This window comes from Struthio camelus, chromosome 16 (assembly GCF_040807025.1).
Source record: "Struthio camelus isolate bStrCam1 chromosome 16, bStrCam1.hap1, whole genome shotgun sequence".
NCBI classification, from domain to species: Eukaryota; Metazoa; Chordata; class Aves; order Struthioniformes; family Struthionidae; genus Struthio; species Struthio camelus.
In genome coordinates, this window is record NC_090957.1 from 20,211,723 (window position 1) to 20,237,196 (window position 25,474).

Genomic DNA, 25,474 nt, shown 5'->3' on the forward strand with positions numbered 1-25,474 from the left:
ATCCTGTGACAGGAGCAGCCCTGCTGCGTGTCAAGGTGAGGACAACATGACAGTCACCCGAGAGGCACGTAGCAGCCAGAGCTCCTCCCACAACAGCACTCCAAGGGCCAGGGGACATAAGACATTTTGGGCACGCAGCACTTCATGGCACGGCGCTATGGGGCCCCAGGGATGAGCGTAACGGAGGTCAGGCCCAGAGCCTGATGAACCGTTTGGGCAGCCCAAACCTGGAGAGTTTTAGCAAAAATAAGGCTAAGATAAGAGGCAGAGATAACAAAACAATCTGCTGGTTGGATGCTTTTTCTTTACCTCACCCAACATGCGGTCAGCCAGTGACCAGCAGGAGTCAGGACAAAACTTCCTCTGTATTTCTGTGATAATCCACTATGCAATTTCCTGCACTTCACTAGAGCAACACAGTACTGAGCCGAATCAAACCAGGATCCTTCTGTCTGCAGCCGGCTGCTCCGACGAAAGCTCGCAACACCAAGATGTTTCCTCTGGCACACTCCACGTACCAATATTCTCCATATTCCTGCCCTTCAGGCCATCCCTAGTCTCTCTTTAACAATAATGTACATCAATGTGGTACGTGTAAACCCAGACCAACATTTTAAAAGTGACCAACCACACCAGATGTCCCATCATAAAGTGCAGTAACATGGGACAGCTCTTCATTAGCACTCAGAAAACGACTGCTTGAGATACCAGGCTGAACACAGTGAACGGAGGTGTTTCAAAACACTAGCTGTTCCTGAAAATCTCTGCCAAAGCTGGTACCCCTCAGCCCCCCAAAAGAAAAAGAAAAAGAAGCCTAGAACATAAACCCGTAGAGAAAATGGATTGAAAGTCACCAGTTTGTTTACTTTAACACAACAGTCTTAAAGATGAGATTTCTTTTAAACACAAAAGACAAGAAGGTGCAAACTAATTAAGAAAAGGTCAGAAACAGACTTGGGAAGATTCTCGTGAACGCAGCTCTGAAAGCTTGAACCGTATAAGCAACCCATTAGACTGGGAGCGCTGGGCTTTTCAGCCCTACTTCTATTAAAAAGAGAAGCAGCGGAAAGTAACCTGTTACTAAGAGGCAGCACGTCACCCATCTCATATGAAATCGCACCACGTTAAGCTTGTGACGAGGAAAGGGAGTTGAGGGAGGTGGAGGAGGGTACGGGGGTGGAAAAAAGGGGGGAGGCAGGGAAAGTTAAAAAAAAAAAAATCTCTGCCTCAGCAAAAGTTTTCATTAAAATTTTAGACAAATGATCTCTGTGTCCTTCTCCCATGCTGCCTGGGGCTCCATGCTATTTCTATGCAAATAACAACCTCGTGGTTTATATCTTATTATTTCCACCGGAGCTGCGGCGACATGACCCGAGACGTGTGTGAGGTAGACAGCGAAAGAGAGAGGGAGAGAAAAAGAGGGAGAGGGAGGGAGAGAGATGGAGTGGCTGCTCACTGGAGTGTGAAAAAATATTGTCAGGAGTGAGCGGCAAGAACAAAAAAAAATTGCAGGGATAACGTGTTTATTTCAGCCCCTCTCCCCATGTGAACCAGCACCTTTTAAAATTCATTGGGCATCAGGCGATCATGCACAATCCATCTGCTTTCACTTTATCATTTGCATTTCATGCCTCCTGGCTTTTGATGTGCTGATACTTTGATGCAGTCAGGAGACGCGCATTATCATTATTTCAATTTTCAGGGGGGTCAGCGGGCTCAGCACACGCGCGCGCACACACTCACAGGAGAGGAATGAAATGTCATTTCCACCTCTCCACCCCCTGCTGAAATGCAGCGGTGAAGACAAAAGGGGTACGGATGAAACGCAGCCCCCGTGCCCCACACGCAGAGCCTTGTCCCCACCAGAGAGCATCACACCTTTTCCTCAAGCTTTTCCCTAGCTCATAGGTCTAGGCTGCAAACAAAGAGGGTTTAATCATGAGAAGAGGGAAATCTTGTACAGCTCTCGTGCAGTTTCCTTCTCACACCTGACAGGCAATGGGGCTGAGAGAATCCTTAAACCTGCCCGGTATCAGGTGTCTAACGGCGATACGCCCCTCTACTTACAAAGCAGTGACACAGAGGCACTGAACGGCCAGCACGTGATCAAGCAACCCCCAGGACCAAACATTACCTTCAGCTAAAAATGACACCGACCTTGAGCTCATCCTCTAAGTTATAGGTTGCAGACGTGTTTCGGCAGCTGGACCTTTCCCTCTACACCTAAACCCTCGGGCTGGCTTTACATAACGATAACGAATGAGAGCAGCAAGAGATCTGCTGGCCTGTAATGTTTGTCACAGTCCCCTCTGTTTCCCTTGTATTTTAAAAAGAATCCAGTATTCCATAGGAAAAAAACAAACAAACAAATAAACCCCAAAAATGAACAAACAACTTTCCACAAAAAAGCCCACACTGTTCTCTGAGAGCCTAATTGTCTCCGCTGCTGCGGAAACATTTCCGCGCTGCACATTCTCTTCTTACAGGAAGACGACATTTTGAAAAGGAGGTGTATGTAGACACAAGACTATGCCTAAGTTATGTACAACATCCTACTGGGAGACAATAACTAAAGTCAGCAATGAAAAATTTTGTCCCAAATCTTTGACACTTAATTGGAAAAAGCCAAAGGAATATTTGTATGCAACAGCATTAGAAAATATTCACCTCCAGCCGTCATGCAAGGTAGCAGTTTCCATTTATCCATGTATGTTTCAGTCATGATCTTTACCCAAGACTCTATCAGTTGAATGAGAGATCTTCTAATGCCCACAAGGAGAAGTGCTGACTTTGCTGCACAGGGCTCAACATCTCATCCAAGGGAACAATTATAAGCACGGCTCACTTGCTCCACAGAGAAAATCACAACGGGTTTCTACCACAGGACCCTTCTGGAGCCTTATCTGTGCACTGGTAAGAATAAGACACATCATGCCCAAACAACTTTCACAGTCCTACAAAAGAAAACTCTGTTTAATTGGCCCCTGGCTGACATAGGCCTGACTTCTAGCCAAAAGAAAAGTCAAATGAACTGTCCCTCTAAATTCAAGGGACAGCTGTTTAACCTTTTAAATACAAGAAGCGGGAGAGGGAGGATAAGTCTGAAGTAGATATTGCCTCAGTGGCAAGATGAGGCAAATGTATTAGCATTCACCTTTTGCGTCACACCCTGCTCAACTGGAGTGAGCTCGGCCGTGCCAGGTTAGCCCCGGAGGTCATTTCACTGTATCAGATGTAGTTCGGGGACACAGTCATAGCCGGATCCATTCAAGAAACTCTGAATATAACCGCAGGGACTGGAAAACGAAGATCACAGGAATCACAGCAAGGCACATCGCACAACATCCAGGTGTGAGTGTGGATTCCCAGCCACCCACTGCTCAAGGACAGGGCTGGGGTCTGGGCTTCAGGCCCCTTTCTGGGAAAGCTGGGGAGGCTGCACTAGGCTCCTCCTTTGTCTGACCTTTAGGCAGGAAGAGGCTCAGCGACTACATAAATACATACGCCTTTCCAATAGGCAGCGGGGAGGGAGGGGAAAGAACACACTTTTCCCTGCTGAAGCTCGTGGGATGGGAAAAATCCCCCCCAGAAAGTATCTCTTCCTGCCCATGCCTGCTGACAGATGCCAGCTGCTTAATTTAGATAACTTTTAAATATCTAAAATTAGGCGAGATTAATGTAGTCCTATAAAAACAAACATTCACTCCATGGGTAGAGAATGCAGTTGAACCTGGAAAGAAGAGAGCAAAAGAGGAGGACTAAACACACTGGCCCTGCCATCTGGGAAACTCTGCAGGGCCCCGATCCCCACCAAATGACAGCTGGAACCAGGCAACACATTCCACTTCAGCAAGCACTAAACTGACTCAATTTCTTTTTAAAAGATGAATCTTCAAATGCCTCTTTTCCTTCCATTGATGCAGGTGCGTGTGATGTGTGTAAGAGATCTAACTGAGGGTGCTGCGTCCTAGAGTTGATAGGATCAATGCTTCATTCTCTGCAGAGCCCCTTTTATTCAGTGGAATAATTCAACACAAGACTATTTTCCTTTTATCTCCCATTGTCGGGCAGGCACTCCTCGAAACGCAGCTTGCGCTGAAGCACAGCCGCCCCAGGTGCCGGAGAGCGCCGGGGAACAAAGCTGCACAATGGGGAGGGCACTCGCGCCCGCGCCATCCCGGCGCCCGCACGGACAAAGCCCACGCCGAGAGGGGCGAGCGCGAGTCGGCTGCGAGCCCTGCCTGCTACACACAAGGAGCTGGAGGCTGTGATAATAATAGGCTTGGGGCAGCAAGGGAGAAAAATCGCCTTTAGTGAAAAAGAAAGAGCCACTTTAGCAGTGAAAGCAGTAAGTTTCCTTAGAGCCTGAGTTGTTCTCCCTGCCCCCACAGCTGAGATTTCCAGCAGGTCTCAGCCCTTCATAATTTCCATCAGCGCGTTCTTTCTTAGGCTTCGGGGCTCCCCAGTACGGCTGAGAGTTCAGGGTGACCCTGGCCTGCACATTTCGAAACCTGGGTCTTCCAGACAGAGCCACGCTCCTCTGTCAGAGGCCTCCTCCCAAACACTAGCCAGCCTTTCACCACTTTGCCAGTGCTTACTACCACACACGCATACAACCACGAACCACGGTGCGGCTGGGCTTCACAAGCACACACGACAGCCGTCTGGTTCATATACAGGTTTCATATGCTGCCAAGTTTTCTGACTTTTCATTTACCCTCGTGCCACTGGAAACAGCCCTGCTTCCTCTGTCAAAGGACACGGAGAGGGGAGATGGTGGGGCTGGGTTGGTGGGCTCCTCTACTTCAGTCACTTAGTCATTGCAGGCATTTTAATCTCTGTTAAAAGCTACTTCTCCCCTTCACCTCTTCATGCTCAAGCCCTTAAACCTGCAGCCCTGGCTAGGTCCACTGCCCAGTCTCCAACTAGGATGCTGGGAGCAGGGCCTCTGGCTGTCAGTGTGATGTTCTTCTCATGAGAAACAGGCGCATGAAAGGACTTGTTTTCTGAACAGAGAAAAAAGAAAAACAAAAGCCAAAGAAGACTGCAAAAGCAAAAAAGTTTCCCAGACACTGCCCTGTGACACAGCCCTGACCTGGAGGAGGCTGAGAAGGGAGAGTTCAGCCTACAAGACTTGCCCACTCCACCGCTTTTCCATAACCTAACAGCAAAAGGGACCAAGTGCAATGGCAGGCACAGTGGTGGCAGCTCCTTGACTCTCAGGCTGAACTCACAGAAATATCAACTCGCTTCACGTAGCTCTTAAGACTGAAATCAGTTAGAAAGGTAAAAACTTACTTTGTTGAGGGCTCCACAGCCGGTCAGGATTATGTGCGAGTTCTCAACCTGGATAGTCCTCTGCCCTAGCCGAACAAGGTAAGCCCCAATTCCAATTGCTCGACATGTAACCTAAAAAAAAAAGACCACATTTGATTTGTCCTACCACACAGCCAAAACCTATCAATTCAAATGTCTCGATAAAACCAGTCCATCTTTGTATTACAAGGCTACAAAAACTTGTAATGTTTCTGTGCAAAACTCTATTCTTTCTGTAAAGCAAAGTATCTGATAATGTATGTATTTTATTTCAAAGAGGAGGTGCAGTAGCTTTTAGACAGAGCAAACATGAAATCAAATGACTGCTTTCCAAAGGTGTTTTAAATCTAGTCTGAAACAGATCCAGACCTGTAATGGTGCAAATAGTGTTGCTTAAAGTCAATGGGGATGAGCCAATTTACATCAACAAAAAGTCTGATCCCAGATGTATCTTTTGGATTTCATTGCAAGGTTTTCAGCTGAAACAGATGATACAGTTTGAAGAACAGAAAGCAGTGGGGGATTACCAGATTGATGGTGATAATACTCTCATAGGCTAAAGATGATTCTCCAGCAATCATGCCAGATCCTCTGAGGTTCTCTATTCCAAGTCCGTCTTCCTTTCCAATAATATCTGTTATCTTATACCTGAGGGAGACACATATAGCCTTTGAGTCACAAGGTCCAGTGATTTGCTGAATCAGTTTGCTACAACGAAAATGAAAAGCGACTAAATATCATTAAGGCGCCAAAGACTAATGTGCATAAAACTCGGCCAGGACCTATACGTAAGCTTGTTCTGCAGCTTTGCTGAACACCATGGGGCAGTCCTATGTAGGAGCAGTCAAAGCAGCACTGCAAAGAGGAAATGCCAAGGGAGAGGAACACCCATGAGAAATGTTCCTCTGCCATTCCCATAGGATACGAGGAGCAGACTGATCATAGAACAAAGGGAAAGGGAGGAAGAGAATGCAGCCAAAAGGAGAAAAACGGAACAAGAGATTATAATTAGGCTCTTACTTTTTCTTCACTTCCTTCTTTCATGCCTTTCTTCCCCAGTCCTGTCCCTCCTTATCCAGCTCTCTCAGACTGGCTTCTGTCTTTTCCACTGGGCCCTCGCTAAGTACTTCGGCATGTGCTTAAGTGCTTCACTGAAGTGAGCCACCAACTCTAGTGCATACACAGGCATGTACATGTCCACCCACCCTGCACTAGCCTTTTGCTCATCCAGAGCTTGCCAGTCTGCAAACTAGGGTCTCTCTCTTTCCTTCCTAAGCACATCCTCCTCCCTCCCCCAGGAGCACCACTGCAGCTACATTCTGGCTCCCAAAGTTCCTTAGCACCTCATCTTCACAGGTCCTACTTATGGGATGTAGTTGGGAAGATACAAGTGCCTGGACTAGATGTGTGTGGAAAACTGTATGTTGTAAGACAGTCCAGTGCAACTACTGCACCCCAACCCATAAAAATGCAATAAAAATGCATGCAGGGCTTAGCCTTCACTCAAGATAAATTCTCCTATCCTTGCTACAGAGTCTAGCAGAAAGTTATTTTCAAAATTTAGACTGCAAGCCACTGGGCAAGAATCATCTTCCTTGTCATACAGTGTTTACCACTGCCAGACCCTCAGTCATGACTGGGACCCCTAGGCAGTACCACAGTGTCAACATGGCACTGCCTCAAACAAGACATTTCATGATTTCAAGACTTTTCACTCTATTGCTCTGTTCTCTGAGCGCGCAGAGCTATGGCTTTCTACATAAGTTGATCATAAAGGATATCCTAGCTGAAGACAAAAGACTTGAGTATATCATCTTGTTGTATGCCCAAGGACTAACAGAAAGGTTTTCCTTCTGGGTCGTCTGTGCTTACCTGGATTCTCCATTGTCCTCCACATGTTCACAATGAACTGAGTTCAAGGCACTAACTTTCTTATAGTCTTGAGGAGTCAGGTACAAGTATTTGTATCCCTGCAGGGAAAAACAGCTCATTCATCTCATTCTCATCTGTAGTCCTCTCCAAACCTCCAGTAACCCCTTCCAAAAAGAGAGCTTCAGTTTAACCCCAGAGAGTGGTAAGAACATCCTTCATCACCTCAGGGCATCACCAGAGCACCAGAGCTCTAGCTGAGGCCAGTGAACCCTGGGGGTTCTTTCATTGTTCAGCACTAATTCATTCCGGATGCAAATTCTGCTGCCTAAGAGACTTGATACCAAGGAGAACTTTGGACCTAACAGTCTGGCAAACATGTCGCTCACCTCTGTTAAAACAGCCGGTGTAAAAATAAGATTATCTTATGTGCTACAGTTTCACCTCTGATTCTATTGCATCCTTACTTTGTATGGGTCATCTGGGTCTTCCCAGGCAACGTGGAACATGTGCCGAATCTCCTCAGCCAAACCAATCCTGGCTCCACTGTTGGCAGCCACATAGATACGGGGGATGCCATGTGTCCGAGCAAGCTCAGACGCTCTCAGGAACAGCACATCCTCTTGAGGCCCAAAAGAACCTATTCGGTATGTAATGTCATTGCCAATGACAATGATATCACGGCCTTCTGGATATTCAGGGGTTTTGAGAGTCATTTTCCAGGCCACCATCCCAATCTGCAATCAAAAAACAGAGAGAGGAAAAAAAAATTAAGTAAATGCATACCTTCAAGATGTAAAAGAGTGAACCAACACATGGGCCATTTTCTTGCATGTGTTGTACTTTATAAATTTTCTTTGGGAACTCCATGCGCACTGCCAGTGTTCAGCACAGCTGGCAAGACTTGAGCCTTACCGCCATCACTGGAGCATATCCTCCACTCCACTGCTTTCTTCCCACCCGAGGCACTAACACCGGCCCTCCCACCACACGTTCAGGGATTTGTCACAGGTCCAAAACACATTCTGCAAACGCCCCTCTCACCACCTGCTGATTTTCTTTCATGTGACAGAGCACACAGAGTTAGGCTGGATGTTCTGCTCTACTGGACTCTTGACCACCTGTTTAGGCTGCCCAGCTGATGACCACAGAACTTCATCACGCTGGTTCTCTCTCACCCCATCCTCACTTTAATAATCCTTTTATTTTGGAACTACCTCCATTTTTTCTGTCTTTCCTTTCATTCCTTTGGCTCTTCCCCTTTTCCTTCCCAAATAGCGCAGCAGTTTCTTTCCAGGCCCACCTGGATAACTAATGCTTTTACTGCGTATTTTTCTTTTCTTTGTAAATCAACAGAGGATCTCTTCTGGACCATTTTATGGAGATGAGCAACATCTGTGCCCTGCACCTCCCGTCTCTTTGCCTCTGCATATTACTGCACAAGGGAGCTGGCCATCGTGGAATGCCATTAACAGATGGAAATAGCAGCATCGCCTGAAGCCCCCATGCATCACCCAGTCTCAGCTTGCCCAAGGATCATAAGCTCTGAGTACACATTCCTCAAGCCGATTGCACATCCTCTGCAATCAGGAGAGCTGAAACTCTCAGTGCGAAGACTCGGCATAGTGAACATTATGAACTACAGTGGGAGGGGGAGAGGGGAGAAGCTGCAGACAGATATGTGCTATTTAATCCAAATCAAAATGGCACAATACACAGTTGAGATCCAATCAGCATCTGCAATAAGATATGCCATAACAGGCTCATTAAAAAAATAAAAAGATAGAAGAACTAATCAAAGGGTCATTGGAAGTAAAGCAGGCAGCAATCCAAAAATATTAGAGCTGGCTACTGGCAGATCCTTCCCCTACACCTCCCCTTCTGAGAGCTGAGATTGCAGGTTAACTCTCACTGGTCTCAGTTTCACTCAATGCTGTTTTGACTGATATGTTGTAAGGGATTAATTTGTTTGTTTGCTTTTGAATATTTGCAGATTTACAATTACATCTCAGCATCCTACAGTAGTTTGGAAGAGAGAGATCCTGCAGCAGTCCCAAAGACAGGAGCATAAATCCCCAAAGGTCAATGGGTTGCTTTGTTAAAATACGGGAATTGTTGCAAAATTAGAGGGGAAGTTTTAATGCTGTACAAGTGGATGCAGCTGGTGGCCAGGCACAAACGAAAGGTTCCTTAGCAAAGACCTCAGGGGTCACACAGACAAACTGTCCAGAGACTGAAAAAGCAACCTCTTTGATCCCAAATAAATCCACACAGTGAGAGGGTATCTTGGGACTTCTGCTTTCTATTACTGGACTTTCACAGGAGAAAAAGGGGGGAAAAAAAAAAAAAAGAGAAGGTAAGGTAAGGTTTCTCCTTCTGACCTCAGTGTTACAGGAAGAGAGATGTCAAGGGCTGGATATTAAGCGTCTCTACCTCGGACTCTCAGTGGTGGACAAGCTTGTAATTAGAAATAGCAGACAGAAAAATCTGCAAATCCAAAGTTTAAGGCTACAAGATCAGCCTCTAAGGAATAGGGGATGGCCATCGGTTCTCTACTGTATTTTGCAGGCTTATTCTTCTCCACCATAAATAAAACCTGCTAGTGGGCGCTTGCCAAAGCAGATACCAGCCTAGTGAAGAACTTCAGTTCTTGATAGAAATCCAAAGGGAAGATGGAGTACTGTTCTCCTTAAAATTGCACCATAAACTTCTTCCAACATCACACAGAATTAACACTAATTTACAGGGACGCATTGAAGTAGCTGGCCCCATACAGCTACCCTGACACCATCGGCCCGGGCCGTGCCAGGAAGCACCGAAGGAGGAACACAAGCTACACGAGTTACCAGAGACACGCTCAGGCTTTGCATTCACTAAATCCTTCCTTGGTGCTGCAGTAAAGAGCAAGACAGAAACACGCAGGGGCACTGCGAGAAGCCTACACAACGATCACAACACACTGAAAGCAAATTGCTGGCATCCTCAGCTTATGCAGCAGGCAGAGGAATTAACGCCTGCACCAGTGACATAGGTAGGTTCGTTTCCAAGACTAGTCTCACAGGCTGTCTCTACCTCCCAGGATGTAAGAAATTTTTCTCAATTTCATCAACTTGTTGATTTTTGGCATTGGTACAAAAACATCCATACTCAAAACGCTTCCTACTAAAAAAACGCAAATCATAGCAGAAGCCTTTGAATAGCTATCCTAATCTGGGATTGCATATTCACTACTACACAAACAAAATCCCTTTTGCTACTGCTGGCTAGTAGAATAGGAAAAACTATTTAACCAAGGCACAGTAGCTACATAAACTCTTGAAAACAGTTTGCAATTGATAAATATGGTGTAATCATATGCTCTTTAAAAAAAAGAAGGAAATTAAAGTGCACCGCTTTAATAACTTGTATGCCTTCTGCGCCCCCAATACATAGTATATTTTGTGCTGTTTATCCAGTAATAAAAATCACAGGGCACAGCTAAAGCTTTTTTTTTTCCCATGAACAATGTAGATTCTGTTTAAATTTATGGGTAGAGGAGGATAGCTTTCTATTTCAGAAAAAAAAATGATGAGATTTTTAAGTTAACGGCGGCATGCCAAAAATGGAGAGTTCACAGGTTAATTAGACAGGCTGAGCTAATCACCTAAGAGCACTGTTAGAACAATAATGGGTGATGGTAAGCGGCAGTGGTTTCAAACAGGCTCTTTTTAAGAGCAAGTGCAGCCTGGAAGTGGCTTCTCTTGCCACAGCTCTATTCCCAGCAGCTCCAGGAACGAAGAAGAGAGGGAGGAAAAAATAAAAGCCAGAACCGTCTTATTTAACTGTTTTTATGTTGGCAAAATGATTTGTGCCACAGTATTTCCATAAGAAGTGGGACCATTATTCTCCTGTAGGAACACATTTGGTTTGAAAAGTATCACTGGACAGAACGTGAAAATCAAAGCAGATGAATTATTCACAACCTCCGATCAGAAGTGATCATTATTTCTGATGTTCCAAACTGTGATTAGGATTCAGCGCTCAGATGTCATTTGCTCCCTGAATAACACCAGCAATGCAGAATAGCATGACACACATATATTACACACAAGTTTTATATATATAATTTTATACACACCTCCTCCCACTAGATCTTTGGCTTAATGTAACCATTAACAGATAGTAAAAATATGATATTAACTAACGTTCGTTTTCACGGCACTCATAAATGCCGCTAGTTTGACACACAGTGTCAACACTAATCATGGCCTAAAATTAACACCAAAATTGACTTCAACATTAATTGCACTATCGATGTGAACAGTAATACACACACTGATGCAGCTACAAATTGACTGCTAGTGGCAGCCAGGGCTGATGACAACAGACACCAAAGGGAAGGGGAAGGAAGCTGACTCCACGCTCGCCCCGACAGCACGGCAGCCTCCGCGCGGAGCGAGCCAGGGCAGAGGGGGGCTGGCGCTTAGGTGGCAGGAGCTTTTAAGTCCCTTTCTAGCAGGTCCCATAATTCCTGGAGAAGGGCAGTTGAAATAAGATCTGATGTAAACTCAAACAGTTTATTTGTAGCATCTATGTTTGAGCTATGCCAGTCCTGTTATTTTATTCATCCTCGTTCAGAAAGAAATAGAAGTGTGAGCCTAGATACCTTATACCATGCTTCATTTTATTTATTTCCAAATTTGGATACCTGCATGTGGGTCTTTAAATGTCGAAGGAGAGCAACGGAGCTTAAGAAAGGATTCAATAACATACATTTCTTTTAAGAAGTCTGACAAAAAAATTTGTCTCGTTCCCATTCTATTGCATCTATAAGGCATACTTTTTTAATGTAAAAATATACATAAAATGTGTATACGTTTGTATGTCAGTGTTTTATTGCATGCAGAAGTTATAATGAAAAAGGAAATGCAACAGTTGTAGAGTCTAGCATATGCGCACTGGAAATGCCAAAGCTGAACATTAATGAAATCACATTTTTTCCCTGACTGTGCATTTACATTCTTACATTTTAAAATCATAGGAATGTATGTTTTTTTGTCCTCCTTGCAGGACCTCTGTCTGATTCTGGAGCTAAACTGGTGTCCATTGACTCTACGAATGCCAAATCACTCTTTGATGCACAGCAGTGGATGGGTGCATTGCACGGAGGCAACAAGCACATTCCCAGAAATGTTACTTGATGCAGCCAAAGCAATTTTCATATTTCCTCATTTGAATCAGATGCCCAGAACTTCAAATGTAAAAGAATACCTCCCAACAATTACACTGTGACCACAAGCTGTAATAAATAAATAAATATTTTTTTTAACCTTCCACATGGACCAACTCCTAGAAAAAAGGCATGATGCACATGCTTTGCTGGAGGCATATAGACTTATTGGCTTCATAGTGGTAGAGTGCCAAAATCCAGGATCACTGCACTCTTTTCTTGGCTTTGAAAAGGGTGTCATTTAGTGATCAGAGCAGTGGTTGCAGGCAACACAGCCAAGCACGTCTGGCATGATCTTTCTGAAGAGCGCCATGGCCAAGTGGATGAGAGATGGGAAGAAACTGTTACAGGACGAGAAGTGACAAAGGCTCACTCAGGAAAGAGTTGTGAAATATGTGAATTGAACAGGCACTTGTCAACGGAATGAGCGGGACTTGAACCTGTACTGTCCTGGTCCCTTCTACGAGACTACAAGGCACCCTAAGGGCCAGCCAGGACACAGAGCAGCAAAGGGCTGATGTTCATTGAAACTGGACAGATACATGCGGCACCAAAGGGAAAGTTCAACACTTCCCCCCTCCCCCCGAACAAACAAAAACGCTTAAAGACTGTATAAAATTAGTTTTTATTGCACACTTGGCCTGTGCTGCAAGGTGTGAAGCTTGAACAGTTCCTCCCGGGGACAGCAAAATGCATCTTGCTGAACTAAGAGCACATTTCCATCAAATTTGAGCTCCTGCTCCAAGCTCACAAAATTAGTTGTGAGCAACACTGCCAACTTTTCACCAAAAAAAAAAAAAAAAAAGCATTTTTGATGAAGCTTTCCATACAAAATAAAACCAAAAAATCCTCCCTAGGCAAGGAGTAAGGCTTGAAAACTTCAGCTGAAATAGTTTGCCCATAGTGAAGTTACAGACCGATAAGGATAGATTACAGAGAGTGGTGGATAACCTTTATTAATCTACAACTTCTTGTTGTAGAACTTTCTTGCCTACAACATCCATAAACACGTGTTCAAACATATACATCAAAACACAGAATAAAACTCTTTGTGTCATCATTTAGATCCGTGATCTAGCAATGGATATCTGAGGATCTCAAAATCCTTCAAGAAATTTAAGGCTCCAAATGCCCTTTGAATTAGACATGATTCCAGCAGTCACTGCTCTCAGCTTCCTTCTAAGCTTCACCTGTGGTGTGGAGGGTTATTTCATACCCAAGAATTTAATTTTTGTAAAATAGGAAGAAATATCTTAAATGCCTGTTAGAGCTGTGATTTAATGTAAAAATTTGATAAAAGTTGGGATTACAGGAAAGGTAAGGGAATTAAAATTCTGTAATTGTTTGAAAGCATTCTGAAATTCCTCAGCCATACTCAATTATATAAAACCACATAAACAATTCATTTGAACTACTGGAAAAATCTGTCAAATAATTTTCTTATAATCTTCCAAAAAGTCACCTCTTCAACTGTTATAAATTCTAGCTCAAAGATAAACATTAGAAGCTCATAACGTGCTGTTTTGTTTGGAAAGCCTTTTCAAAGCTTAACCTTCTACTATTGCTATAACACACGTGTACTTCTTTTAAAATCAGGCTATTGGAGATACAGCGTCTACTGCACTGTGAGAAACAGACACTCTGAAAGAACCGATCAGCATGAATATTAACCCATCAAACAGTACGATGGGTTAATCCCAGACAGGTCAGGGTACCCCCGCTTAACTGTACAACTCCAGCTGAGCTACGCAGAAGCTCCAAATGCGGGCGACGGACACCCATCCCGGCTCGGGGAGCGAAGAACCCCCACGCCACTCCCACCCTCCCGTACACACACCGGCTACCTTAAAGTGACGTTAAGTGTTCTAGGCCCATAAGCAGAAAAAAAAAATATATATATAGGCTTCCAGTGATGCTAGGGGACCCTCTTTTATTTTATATTATATTCCACTTGTCAAAAGACAGTCCATCTTTTGCTAAAAATACCACTCTCCAGTCTGTGACAAAAACGGTGCTCTGTTCTGTTCCCTACCCCCACCTCTCACTGTGACATCTGAGGATCTCATCGATGGGGGCTAAAATTATTCTGCTGAAGGAGGATCACCTTCTGAAATTGCACCACAAGTATTTCAGATGAGGAGACACCACTTGCTGTGCAGCACAAATAGTTGTCCAGCTTCCCTGTTATTTAAACCCATTCCTACCGCCACGAGAGTCTTCAGGTCAGGATTGCTCCCAAACTCATCAAGAAGGATGGGGAAATACAAAGAGACACAACTGGTTTTTTAGTAATCTCTGGAAAAAATAGTGACGGGAGGGCGAGATGCATGGATGTTTTCTATTCACCTTCACGTTAATTCCCAGACTTTGCAAACATACATCCTCTTTCTTTTCTCAAGTTCTTTCCCATCTGCCTAGCTGATGTTTTAATACCCTGAGCCTGTCATAAAACGTGGGAACATGGGGTGACAAAGCAGAACATGCGGTACAGCTATTAAGCTTCGCTTGTATAAAATTCATTAGCTACACCTTCCAGCCCCAGGCAACCCAGGGAGCTGCTGAAACAGTGTTTGAGCCGCCCCTTGCCCACTGCTGTCCTGAATTTCACCTGGCCAAATCTTCCCACATCCATGAGAAAGGGTGCCTGCCTATGCTCCAGCTAACAGGTCCGATTATGGATTATTTCTAAACCTCATGCTACTGAGAAGGAAAAACTGTGACATCTAGTGCCGATATGGAAAATTACATGTTTTGCACGAGATTGAGATGAAAGGTAATGTCGGGTGTTGTTGCAGGTGCTCCTTACACTCGCTCTCTCCTTGCCCTTGAGGATTAGTTGGGTCTTATCAGTGGATGGGGCAGTCCTAGTACTAGAGGACCACGGTAAACTTTAGTCAAAATATATAAAGTGCTATAGAAGAAAACAGCAGAATGCCCAGCTCAGGAATGACAAGGAGCTTGCCACAGGCTGAGGTAATTACCTTTTTACACTAAAATTTCAGCTAACATGTCAATCTTCTGAATAAAGCCACCTTCAACGGGTATTTAAAGAGGGTGTCTCTATGCTATAGGTCAGGTCTCAGAGCTACTGCAAGCAACACATTTTTAAATATTGTGAGTTGCCATATACTTCTGAACTCTAGCCCTGTATACCTGTCTGCGTTCACACAATTTCTGATGCTTTCAGAGGTTTCCCTGTTTTAACGCAGCCACACAACTACAGAGCAACACTGAAGGCTTACCGGACAGCCTGTGGCCTGCCAGAGCTGAGCCGCTGCAGAGCAGAACGCTCCCAGGTGCTTGGCGGTGCTCTCGCACTCTCCCAACAAGATGAGTTGTTCCAGCTGCATCCTTTCAAGCCCATCCCTCCCCATAGCAAAGCAGCAAGTCCTGCTTGCAGACCACCGTCCCACCTGCCCAAAGGAGAAGAGCTTTGCCAGCAACATAGAAGACTGCTACTAAAAACAAAGGCTTGTATTTATTAAAAAAAAATGTAACTAGTAGGTATGTTAAAAGTCTTGTGGTATAATGTAAATCAGCATCTGGGCAATGGTATGAACTTTAAATGTTTTTCTTAATGACATTTAGGAGCAGAATGCAGTTGTCTGCAATCTTCTGCAAGTGGTTTTTGTTTTCCTATGCAAGCCCTGTACAATTCAATGGGCTGTGCCTAGGTGGAAAGGAGCTGTTGACTGGTCATTCTACTGATAAAATACTGTCTTCTTCAGCTCCCTTATATAGCTACTGGTGCTGGTTTTTATTGCTGTGAATTATTAAGTCCTGTTGAGAGCGCCGGCCTACTGAAATCCTATGGTAGCAGATAGAGCTTATTAGAAAAGTCTCACATACAAGGGAGGAGTCAAAGCACCCAAATTGGTAAGAGGACACACAAAAAAAGAACAACTAGAGACCAGGACACAGTTCAGGAGCTTATCGGGAAGGATCAGAAGAGAAGCCCTCTAGCAGAAAGCTCCAGGCAGCCTCCAGGATTTTGTTTGCAGTTCAGAGAAATAGCAAATGTATTTCAGAAGAACACTGACTGCATGTTAGAGTGGACAAGAGACTGGGGAAAGGCCCTGCATTAGTGATGTCTTCTGTGCGACGAGAGTACGTGCTGCATGGCCAGCAGCAGTGCAAGCTCCCCCACGTGGCCACGACAAGACTCAGGATCCTCTGCTCAGAAGGAGCAAGCACTGTCCAGGAATAAAGAGCCAGTTATATTTCCACAGTTCATTAAGCCCTTGGCTTCTTTGTTGAGACTACTAGCAAAGAGATAATTACCGCCAAATTAGGTGGTGGGTTACGTGAAGTGGTCACAAGCTACATGGAGAAATATCTGTTGTATTGTGAAAGTTCTTGAGACTTCCCATTCTGCACAGGGATGAACCTGAAACCTTTCATATATTTTTGTGAAAGCACAGACAAACAGTGTGAGCTAGGGTACCCCAGGACACTGCTTGTGAACTCCATGAGGACGGGAGAACCCCAGATTCAAGCTCTGCCCAGTATTAGAATAGGGATTTGAACCTCTATTGTTGACATCCAGGTGAACACGCTGACCACAAGTCGACTGGATTTTATTCTAGTTTCTCAATTTCACCAAGTAGTTAAAACAATTAGGGCGCTGAACTGACCTGAATGCTCTAAGAGGAAAAATGTCTTGACCCTTTTTCACATAGAGAAAATTTAACTGTTCACATTACGTAGCCCAGCTCCAACAGAAAAGACAAGTTCTACCTTAGAAGAGCTGATGTGATGAGGGTCAGGGCACTTGCTTGCAATGGAGGAAAAGTTGTGTTTGGGTCTCTGGTATAAAACAAGTGGAACAGTAATAGGAATCTAAACGCACTAAGCGATAACTACATTTACTACAGTCAGAAGTTTTGCACAGAAATTTCCTCTTTAGCAAAAAATGCATGTACATTCTCTCAAAAGATGTGAATTAAATAAATCAGCAGCTGGGGGGAGGGGTTTAAAAACAAACAAACAAACAAAACAAGTAACATTCACTTGGAAAATTCCTAAGAAGCACTCCCACTGTCAGTGGGAACATCTCACATCTGTGAAACTCTGGGACACCGATGCCCTTGGCGCTGACCATCAAGCATTAACAACCCAACCTGGAGGGACATCACGTAACGTTAATACCTGGCACTAATTTAGCAACTATATATTCAAAGAATCTTAAAACATATTTGTCTAAATTATCCTCACAGCACCCCAAAGCAGTCCCATCTTATTAGGAAATAAACAAACTGAGGCAGTGAACTAAGGTTACTGTGACTAAGGTTACCAAGCAAGCTGCTGCAAAGCTTGGGAACCCGGCCTTCCCATCTCTACTCAGCCCTTCAAGACCCAACACCTCTCCTTAACATGATTTTTCAGTATATACAGGCTTCTGTTATTTAAAGTCAAATACAGCTATCTGAGGACAAAACTCTTCCTTAACCAAGTCAGACAAGTCTAGAGAGCCAATGAAACACACATGCCGTATTTTGAGAATGTGTTTCACCATTGTATCATATGGAAGAAGCACAGAACCAGCTAATTTCTCTCCTACTCCTTGTGGCATGCCCCCTCTTCCTATGCAATACTACCAGCTCCTGCCACATAGATAGATCACTGCAAGGATCTTTGCTTCCCAGCAGACAAAATGCTGTATTTTTCTGCCCAGATGCTATGCAGACTGATTCTCAAGAAAAGCAGAATGAATCTATTTACAGCCTTAACAAAGAAAAGGCTTATGCTCTGAATTTATCTAGCATCCTGTCCCTTCCTTCTCCACCCCCTCAGCCACCTTCGTTGGCGAGAGAAACTTGAGTGCAAGTTTGTGACAAATTTGTTTCCTCAGCTAAAAGAAATTAAACCATAAAAGCCTAAAGTCAGCTCATCCTGCTAAAGCGAGCGCAGCATGGAGGAATGCATCTGTTCGACAGCTCGCCACTTCTTGAATGTCACCTGCCCTTCAGCTCCTGCCGGAGCCTCTTCCTCAGAGTGGCCGTTCCCACGAGTGAGTGAGCCCTATTGTGTGCAGGGGCTACTGGTAACAGAATTCAATACTGATGTCTCAAGCCCCATTCCAGCTGCACATGGTCCTACAGTAACTCATCCAGCTGTGAACAGGCTTTAGCAATACTAGTTTTTAGCCAAATACCTCTCTGGGAACACATAGAGAGAGCACTTCCTCTAGGCTTCACCTGAGACAGTGACCCCTTACTGGAATTTCACCTCCATGGCCAGCCCCCTCACTTCATTTTTGGAAAGTCATTAGGAAGCAACTCAGAATTTGCCATACACCTCCATGAGAAGTCATCTTCAACAAACAGACAGCAAAGTCGGGGAAGAACTTCATATTTTTCAGTTGTCTGTCTTACTTTCCAATGACTCAGCCCCACAGCGTGACACCCAGAGCTGGGTCCTGAACCTGTGCGTTAGATAACAACACTATGCACACCACAGCAGCCATGTAAGCGGTTTTCAGACCAAGCACAGCTAAGTCTACCAGGGGTTAAAATAAACTCCTAATTTTTTTTGGTGGGTCTTTGGGTACAGAATCTGTTATAATAAGACTATTTGTATTCATACTGGCAGAGTAAACACTGCATGTTCATGCCCAGGCAGCTCTGTGCTTGTAATTTCTGCAGGAACAGAGCTACGTCCCTGAGGGACTTTGCTATTTCCCTAGCCACCATCCGCTCAAACGCTGAATGAGAGCAAAGAAAGAGAGAAAGATGATGGCATAAGCCTCCGCAGCACTGCAGCCTCAGCTCTCACGACGAATGCAGGGAGTAGCTCATCTCGCGTTTAATTATACTAGTTAAAACATTTCTGCTACAGGCCCAGCAGAAGAGAGGAAAGTACTGCCCCCTCAGTCACCATTTACCAATTAGGTTCAATCTGAAAAAATCATATTCAAAACCTTCTCCTGACAGGAGCAATGCAGTAAGCAGTGATGAAAATCCCTGTTTCACTATATTTAACGTTTTTGAAATAAGAACAGAGATTTTGCCAGTCTTACGGTTATATATCTAGCAAAAGAGACCGATAGTTCATTGATGCCAAGAAAAAAAAATAAATGCCGCCACCCCTTAGAACTGTTCAAATTTAAATAACTGAAAAATCCATCTAGCTTGGACGAAAAAATAAACACCCCTTCTACTCATTAGCTTTATTCGCCAGTCATTTCGACGCTGCAATCTTTGGCTTGCTAACGTAATGACCCACCAGCGCAGGCCCACCGCAGCAGCACAGCCTCCTCCTGCGCGGGCTGACAGAGGAACTCCATTACCCTGACAGCATTACCAGCTTGTTAGTCTCATGTAAATCATTCACTAGAGGGGGATGTTGCACACACATTGCCAGTGCACTACACAAACACCGCACCACATGGCGAATATTTAAATGCAAAGCATAAAATTGGTTTTCCTTTTTTTAAGCAAATGAAAATATTTCTATTTGTTCTTGCAAAACATATTTTGTTCAAATATAAACCCCAGCTACCTGGAACAGCTGAATGAGCACTTTTTAATTATGAAGGAAAAAATAGCATAGGCACAGGTTTGAAATGGAATCATCATTTACTATGGAGGTTAAAATACCCATTGTATGGAAGGTATTAATTTTTAATGAAACAAAAATCTCATTTTCAAGAGAGAGATTTCACCTATGAAAGACTGAATGAATAGATTTTGTGCCTGGCTGGGTACATTTTCATTACAATTGTCAAAGCTAGTCCAAGGCACAATGTACTGCAGGACATGGAAAGAAAAGAAGTGTTAAAAGAAAGTGCAACTTGCCTCATTTCCTCCCGGCAGCCTGTTCATGTGCACCAGCTGGCCCTGATCATCCAACACCAATTCAGTATACGTTAGTATGTCAGACGGCAGAGGCGGTGTGGGTAGGAACGCATGTTCGTTCATAGAATCCCAGAGCTTAATCAAAGACTAGAGGATGAAACGGTAAATTCTTGTTAAGAACACCATCTGCAAATCTTTTTTTTCAACCCATTGTGACTTAATATTCAAGACAGAACACTTGCTCTGCAACCTCCCTCCTCCTCCCCTCACCCCCCAAATTTGACTGGTACTATTCAGTGGATACCACTTACATTGGAATTTAAGCCATGAAACACAGTTTCACCTAAAGCAGCGTTATTCAAATTATGTGATTCTGGATAGAACCCAACAAATCAGATACAGAATCAAAGCTGCAACTCTGGGTAACGTATTTACTGATGTGGCAATACAGGCTTCTCCTGAAAGCATTAGGAGATTCTTAGTTTCTAAGAAATCAAGCACTAATGGGGAACGCTGTATACACCTTGGCAGCGTGCTACTCTCCAACTTAGCATACAGTGAAACTCAAAGCCATTCGTTAAAGCACTGTCTATATTTAAGGATTAGGACTTTTAACCCCTCACTTAAGCAGGCCAGGAGCACAAAAGAAGTTGTAGTGGAGCCTTATCCTAGGTACCATCGCCCCTGCACTGTCTAACCCTCTGAGAAGGTTAGATAACAGGATGGGAGAACGAAAAAACAAAAGCAAGAAACACAAGATCCTTTATGTTTCAACTTCTACTGTTTGATTTACTAGTGATGCTACAGCAGTGAGCAGTGGCGTATTAGGAGTCCTATCTTTTTTCAAAGTAGACTCAATCCATAGCTGCCTAGACCCTGGGGAACTAATGCTAGTCACTCCAGGTCACACATTTTCCCGAGAAGCAAGGATGGCAACTTATAAAAGTGCTTTTCTGGTACAAAATTCTAGAACAACCCAACAGGACTTAACAAAGAACACTTACTTACCTGCCGAAACATCTCGGGAATGTCATAGACATATGATGTCCCTAAAGACTGTGCCTGGAATCTCTTGGACTGAAGCAGGTCTTTGGTCACATACGGGGTGTTGATGAGCATCCCATGAAGTGGTCCTTGTTTATCCCCATATGCTTGGAACATAATCTGAAGCAGAGAACACGACCAATTACAATTTTAATTCACTGATTCAATAGTCTTATCTCACCCATATTTTACCGAAAATCATCAAGATGTTCCAGATTGATCAGGCTTGCTTTTATTCTCTCCAAATATGATAATATTCACATATTCTATAAGACCATGCTTCATCATGCGTTACTACCCTTTGGAGACAGCGCTGGACCATTACTGCACAGATCTGAGTATCACTGACTTATTACCTTATCACAGCAGAAAGTAAAGCTAACAGAGCCACATCTCCATAGAGAAAAGCCTGTGACTTAGATGACTTCACATTCACCAGTATTTCCCCTGACACTGTATCTATGCCGATTGATTGTGATAGCTGGGAGCAGAGAGGAGAACTCTATTATTTATGTAGTCGAACAGCACTGTATCCGTATCTCCACTGACTGATCATAGAAGCTAGGTCAAGACTTGCATATGTCATTTGGCTTGAAGTTTTGATATTGTAAGTTTAAAAGATTTTCCCAGAGTAGCAACATGAATTATCAGCTGCCATGCTTCATGGCACTATATATTCCACTTGACCAGGACTCAGAAGGAAATCCATTTCAACTAAGAAATAAATGCAATGAGCACTGCTTAACTGGGACAACACTGAGCACATGGTGCTTAATAGGAACACATGTATGACAGAAGCAACTTGATTAGACTGTTTTTATCAGAACGGTTATCAAATCTAATGCTCTACAGCTCTTTTTTTTTAATTGAAGGTGATTTAATTGGAGAATTCCACTAGAGAGAAAATTCAGTAAATAAAGCCTATTTTAGTTTTCAACATTCAAAATAATAGTTTGTGCTCTCAGTCTTCACAAAGCTTGCTTTGTGAAGTAGCTTCTTCAATGGGAGAAATACTTATTCAGGATAACAAGCGTTAACGACAGTGCCTTTGGTAGGGACTTACTACGCTTGGGGCTCAAATCTCTAAACCTATGGAGAGATCAGTTCTATCAGAACTAGAGAAGTCTATAATAAAGACAGTGGACCCACTCATTACTGTAGAAACCATGAAACAAGAGCAGGGTTATCCTTTTATGATCAATTTATGTTTCCATTCTTCAAAAATCATAGAAGTGCCCAGCACCTGGTACATCAGTAATGCTTCAATTCTTTAAAACAGGTCTCTAGATTCAAAATAGCCCTCTGAAAACAGAGGAAGGCATACCCAGATACAAACCTGTCCTATAAAGCTGTCACGAGAGAGAAAGCTATAAAGTTTCTTATAAACTAACACCTTCAAATGTAGTAAGACAAATTTTCCTTAAAAGTACTGTAGGAATTAATTAAAACAATTCCAATCTGTAGAATTTTTAATAGAACTCGTTTAATATGCTGGGGAAAAAAAAAAAATCAAATACTGGAAAAGTTCCTAAAAGCTGTACACATAAAAGCACGCTTTCCCAGCTTTACGAAAATAAAGTATAGTCTAGGTCTGACATGGACATTTCTCTAACCAGCTCATAAGAGACAGAATTTAAGAGGAAAGGTGACCTTTGCAAGTGACTAACAAAACTCAAGTGTTAAGCTCAGCCACTGAAGGTTATTAAAATGTCCTTTTCTCATCTCCACTCAAAGGCAGAAATGAAGTAAAACATACTGACATTATCTGTTCCAGGATCTCAAGTCTGGACGGACTGCACAGTCAGGCAGCTTGCCAGAAAAATTTAAATGGGAAGAGGGGAGAAAAGGTGACTCAGCAGTTTATATTTGACATTTACACTGTCCAAGTGATTTATTCTGTTGCTACTACTCCATGGCAGAGAGATTATTATAGAGATGTAAATATTTCTATATTTAAATATTTCTCATTCATCCTAAGGCCTATGTATTTTAGCATGTGCAAGTATTTGAATTAACCACAACACACCTATGCCATGAAAAGCACAAATACCAGAATAGGCACAACCATTTTAAAAGAGCCTACTGTATTTAATAAAAAAGATCTAAAAGTGCTTTCAATAATTTTATAGCATCCTACCCAGGTCCTTTGTTATACCTCTAGAATTTAAGAGTTCACAGATTTTCTTTACCTATTCAGGGAAATACTATGACCTGCAGAACAAGCATCAACAGTGATTGTTTTCTATTACCTTTTAGAGTACTCCATCAATGAAGAAAACAGATGTTGTACAAATAACTCAAGGTATATGCAAAACAATTAGAAGATATGCACTTTCTCATAATTGTTTACAGGTTTTGCACATCTACATGCCCACTGAATATCTTTACAACGATTTGTTCCTCTTTATATAGCAAAGTTGAACAGCAATTTTATATTACCTGAAAACATGGCAAACCATAGAAGAGCTTAATCAAATACAACTTGCAGCCCCACAAATTGTTTGTTTGCACAGAGCCATACCTGTCCTGTTCTCGAGTCTGTCACTTCTTTGTACAGACTAATGTCCAAATAATAGCCAGACTCATTGGTCAAGAAGAGACGAATGGGAATCGCCTTTCCGGTCGGGGTCAAACGGATGTTGATTTTCAGTTCGGCTTGGAGGACACGGAGCTTCCACAGGCGACTCCCGTAGCGCATCACCATGCTCCGCACAGATTCTTCAATCTTAAAACACAAGAAAAGAAATGCCCTCACCCTTCTGGCCTGGAGATGTTCACCACTGGGTCACTCTGTCCCACCACGGCATGGTGCTGCTCAAAGGTGCACACCACTCTACAGGGGAAATCGCGGAAACGGAGAAAGAATAAAGTGCCAAGTGGCAGCACGGGCCCAGTGGTGCTACCTGACCACGGCCTAGTCACTCCATCCTGACAACACTGGAAAAGGGCACCAACTGACTCAAAATCTGGGGACTGCTGAGGTAGACTGACGGTACCGGATTCACATCGCTACCTCACAGCCCATCGTACCCCCGGCCAAGCACAGTGCGCCCACTGCTTCTCCTTCATTTACTTTTCTTCCTGCAACTACAGCTCACAGCTAAGAATTACAAAATGCAGGAAAGTGAAATCCTTGACAAACAGTTATGTAGCACTTATACGCATAATAATCATGTTTCACGGCAGATACACTACAATGCTTTAAATCAACAAAGCAATTACTACTTAGAGCTGGGTCCACTATGGTTCTATTAAACTTATAATATACTATTGTCAGCAAATAGCGTATATTAAAAGAAGGCAACTTGTAGGCTGTTTTTAACATTCTTTAAGAAAAAAAAAAACAAAACTAAAGAAACAAAAAACAAAAAAACCACACACTTTTCCACAGCTGCTCAGGGAAAAGTCATTGTATACATTTGAAGGCAGCTTAATTTCCAGGGGCTGCATATTCCAGAGCTGCTACTGAAGTTGCTGGGAACTGAAGATTTTACATACACTGAGAAGGGATTTATTTAGAAGTGATTTAAACCACCCATTTTTAATCATGATTTAGAAAGTCCGCAAGCAGGAGACACTTATTTTGATAACCAATTCATCTCTTTAAACTTTCAGTTATTTTCATAAGGAAAGGTCAGCTCTCATCTTTCGGTAATCATGAACAGAATATTGATTTCCAAGCAAATACAGCCTTTAGAGTTTTTTGGGGACGTTCTTTGTGGTTCCCCTGCTAAGCAGAAACATGCTTTATGCCTAAAAACTTTCATTTAAGCATCTACAAAGCTTAATGTTCATTTATTTACAATGCTGACTTCCTTGTGCTTTTATATGAGAGAATTAAAAACTAGAAATTTCTTTTTTACTAGTTGGTTTTTCAAATTCTTCTTAAGTTCACGATTTGTCTCGCATTGTATTTGGATAATATCTGGACTTTTATAACAAATCAGTATTGTAAGCTATTTCCATATTAAGAATATTTATCTTAAATATGCTGTGAAATAATAACTTTAGTTTCAAATACGAAACACATTTTGATAAAGCGTTCATTAGTTTAAATAGAGGAAGTGAACTCTATTGCCTGAAGGACAGCGCCATTCCAGTAAAAACGGGAGCCCTGCTAATTCTGGAATCTTACACTTAATACTTACTCATAGACTGGAAGAAGAAATAAAGCTTTCTTGCTTCTCCAATTCCCAAATGGGTTCCTAGTGTGAAACTAACTGTTTATCTTACTTAGCTA

General features: G+C 43.1%; 1 protein-coding gene across 9 annotated transcripts in view; it reads right to left on the bottom strand.

Annotated features, from left to right (window-relative positions):
• The window catches only part of ACACA (acetyl-CoA carboxylase alpha), a 154,236-nt gene that overhangs the window by 47,159 nt on the left and 81,603 nt on the right, over positions 1–25,474 (bottom strand). For all 9 annotated transcript variants that reach the window (XM_068910467.1, XM_068910466.1, XM_068910464.1 and 6 more), the window contains 7 exons: positions 23,756–23,959; positions 21,199–21,354; positions 20,191–20,337; positions 7,653–7,922; positions 7,189–7,286; positions 5,844–5,964; positions 5,299–5,409 (listed from right to left, as the gene is read on the bottom strand). In XM_068910467.1, coding sequence (XP_068766568.1) covers positions 5,299–5,409; positions 5,844–5,964; positions 7,189–7,286; positions 7,653–7,922; positions 20,191–20,337; positions 21,199–21,354; positions 23,756–23,959 — 1,107 coding nt within the window. The remainder of the gene's footprint in view (positions 1–5,298; positions 5,410–5,843; positions 5,965–7,188; positions 7,287–7,652; positions 7,923–20,190; positions 20,338–21,198; positions 21,355–23,755; positions 23,960–25,474) is intronic.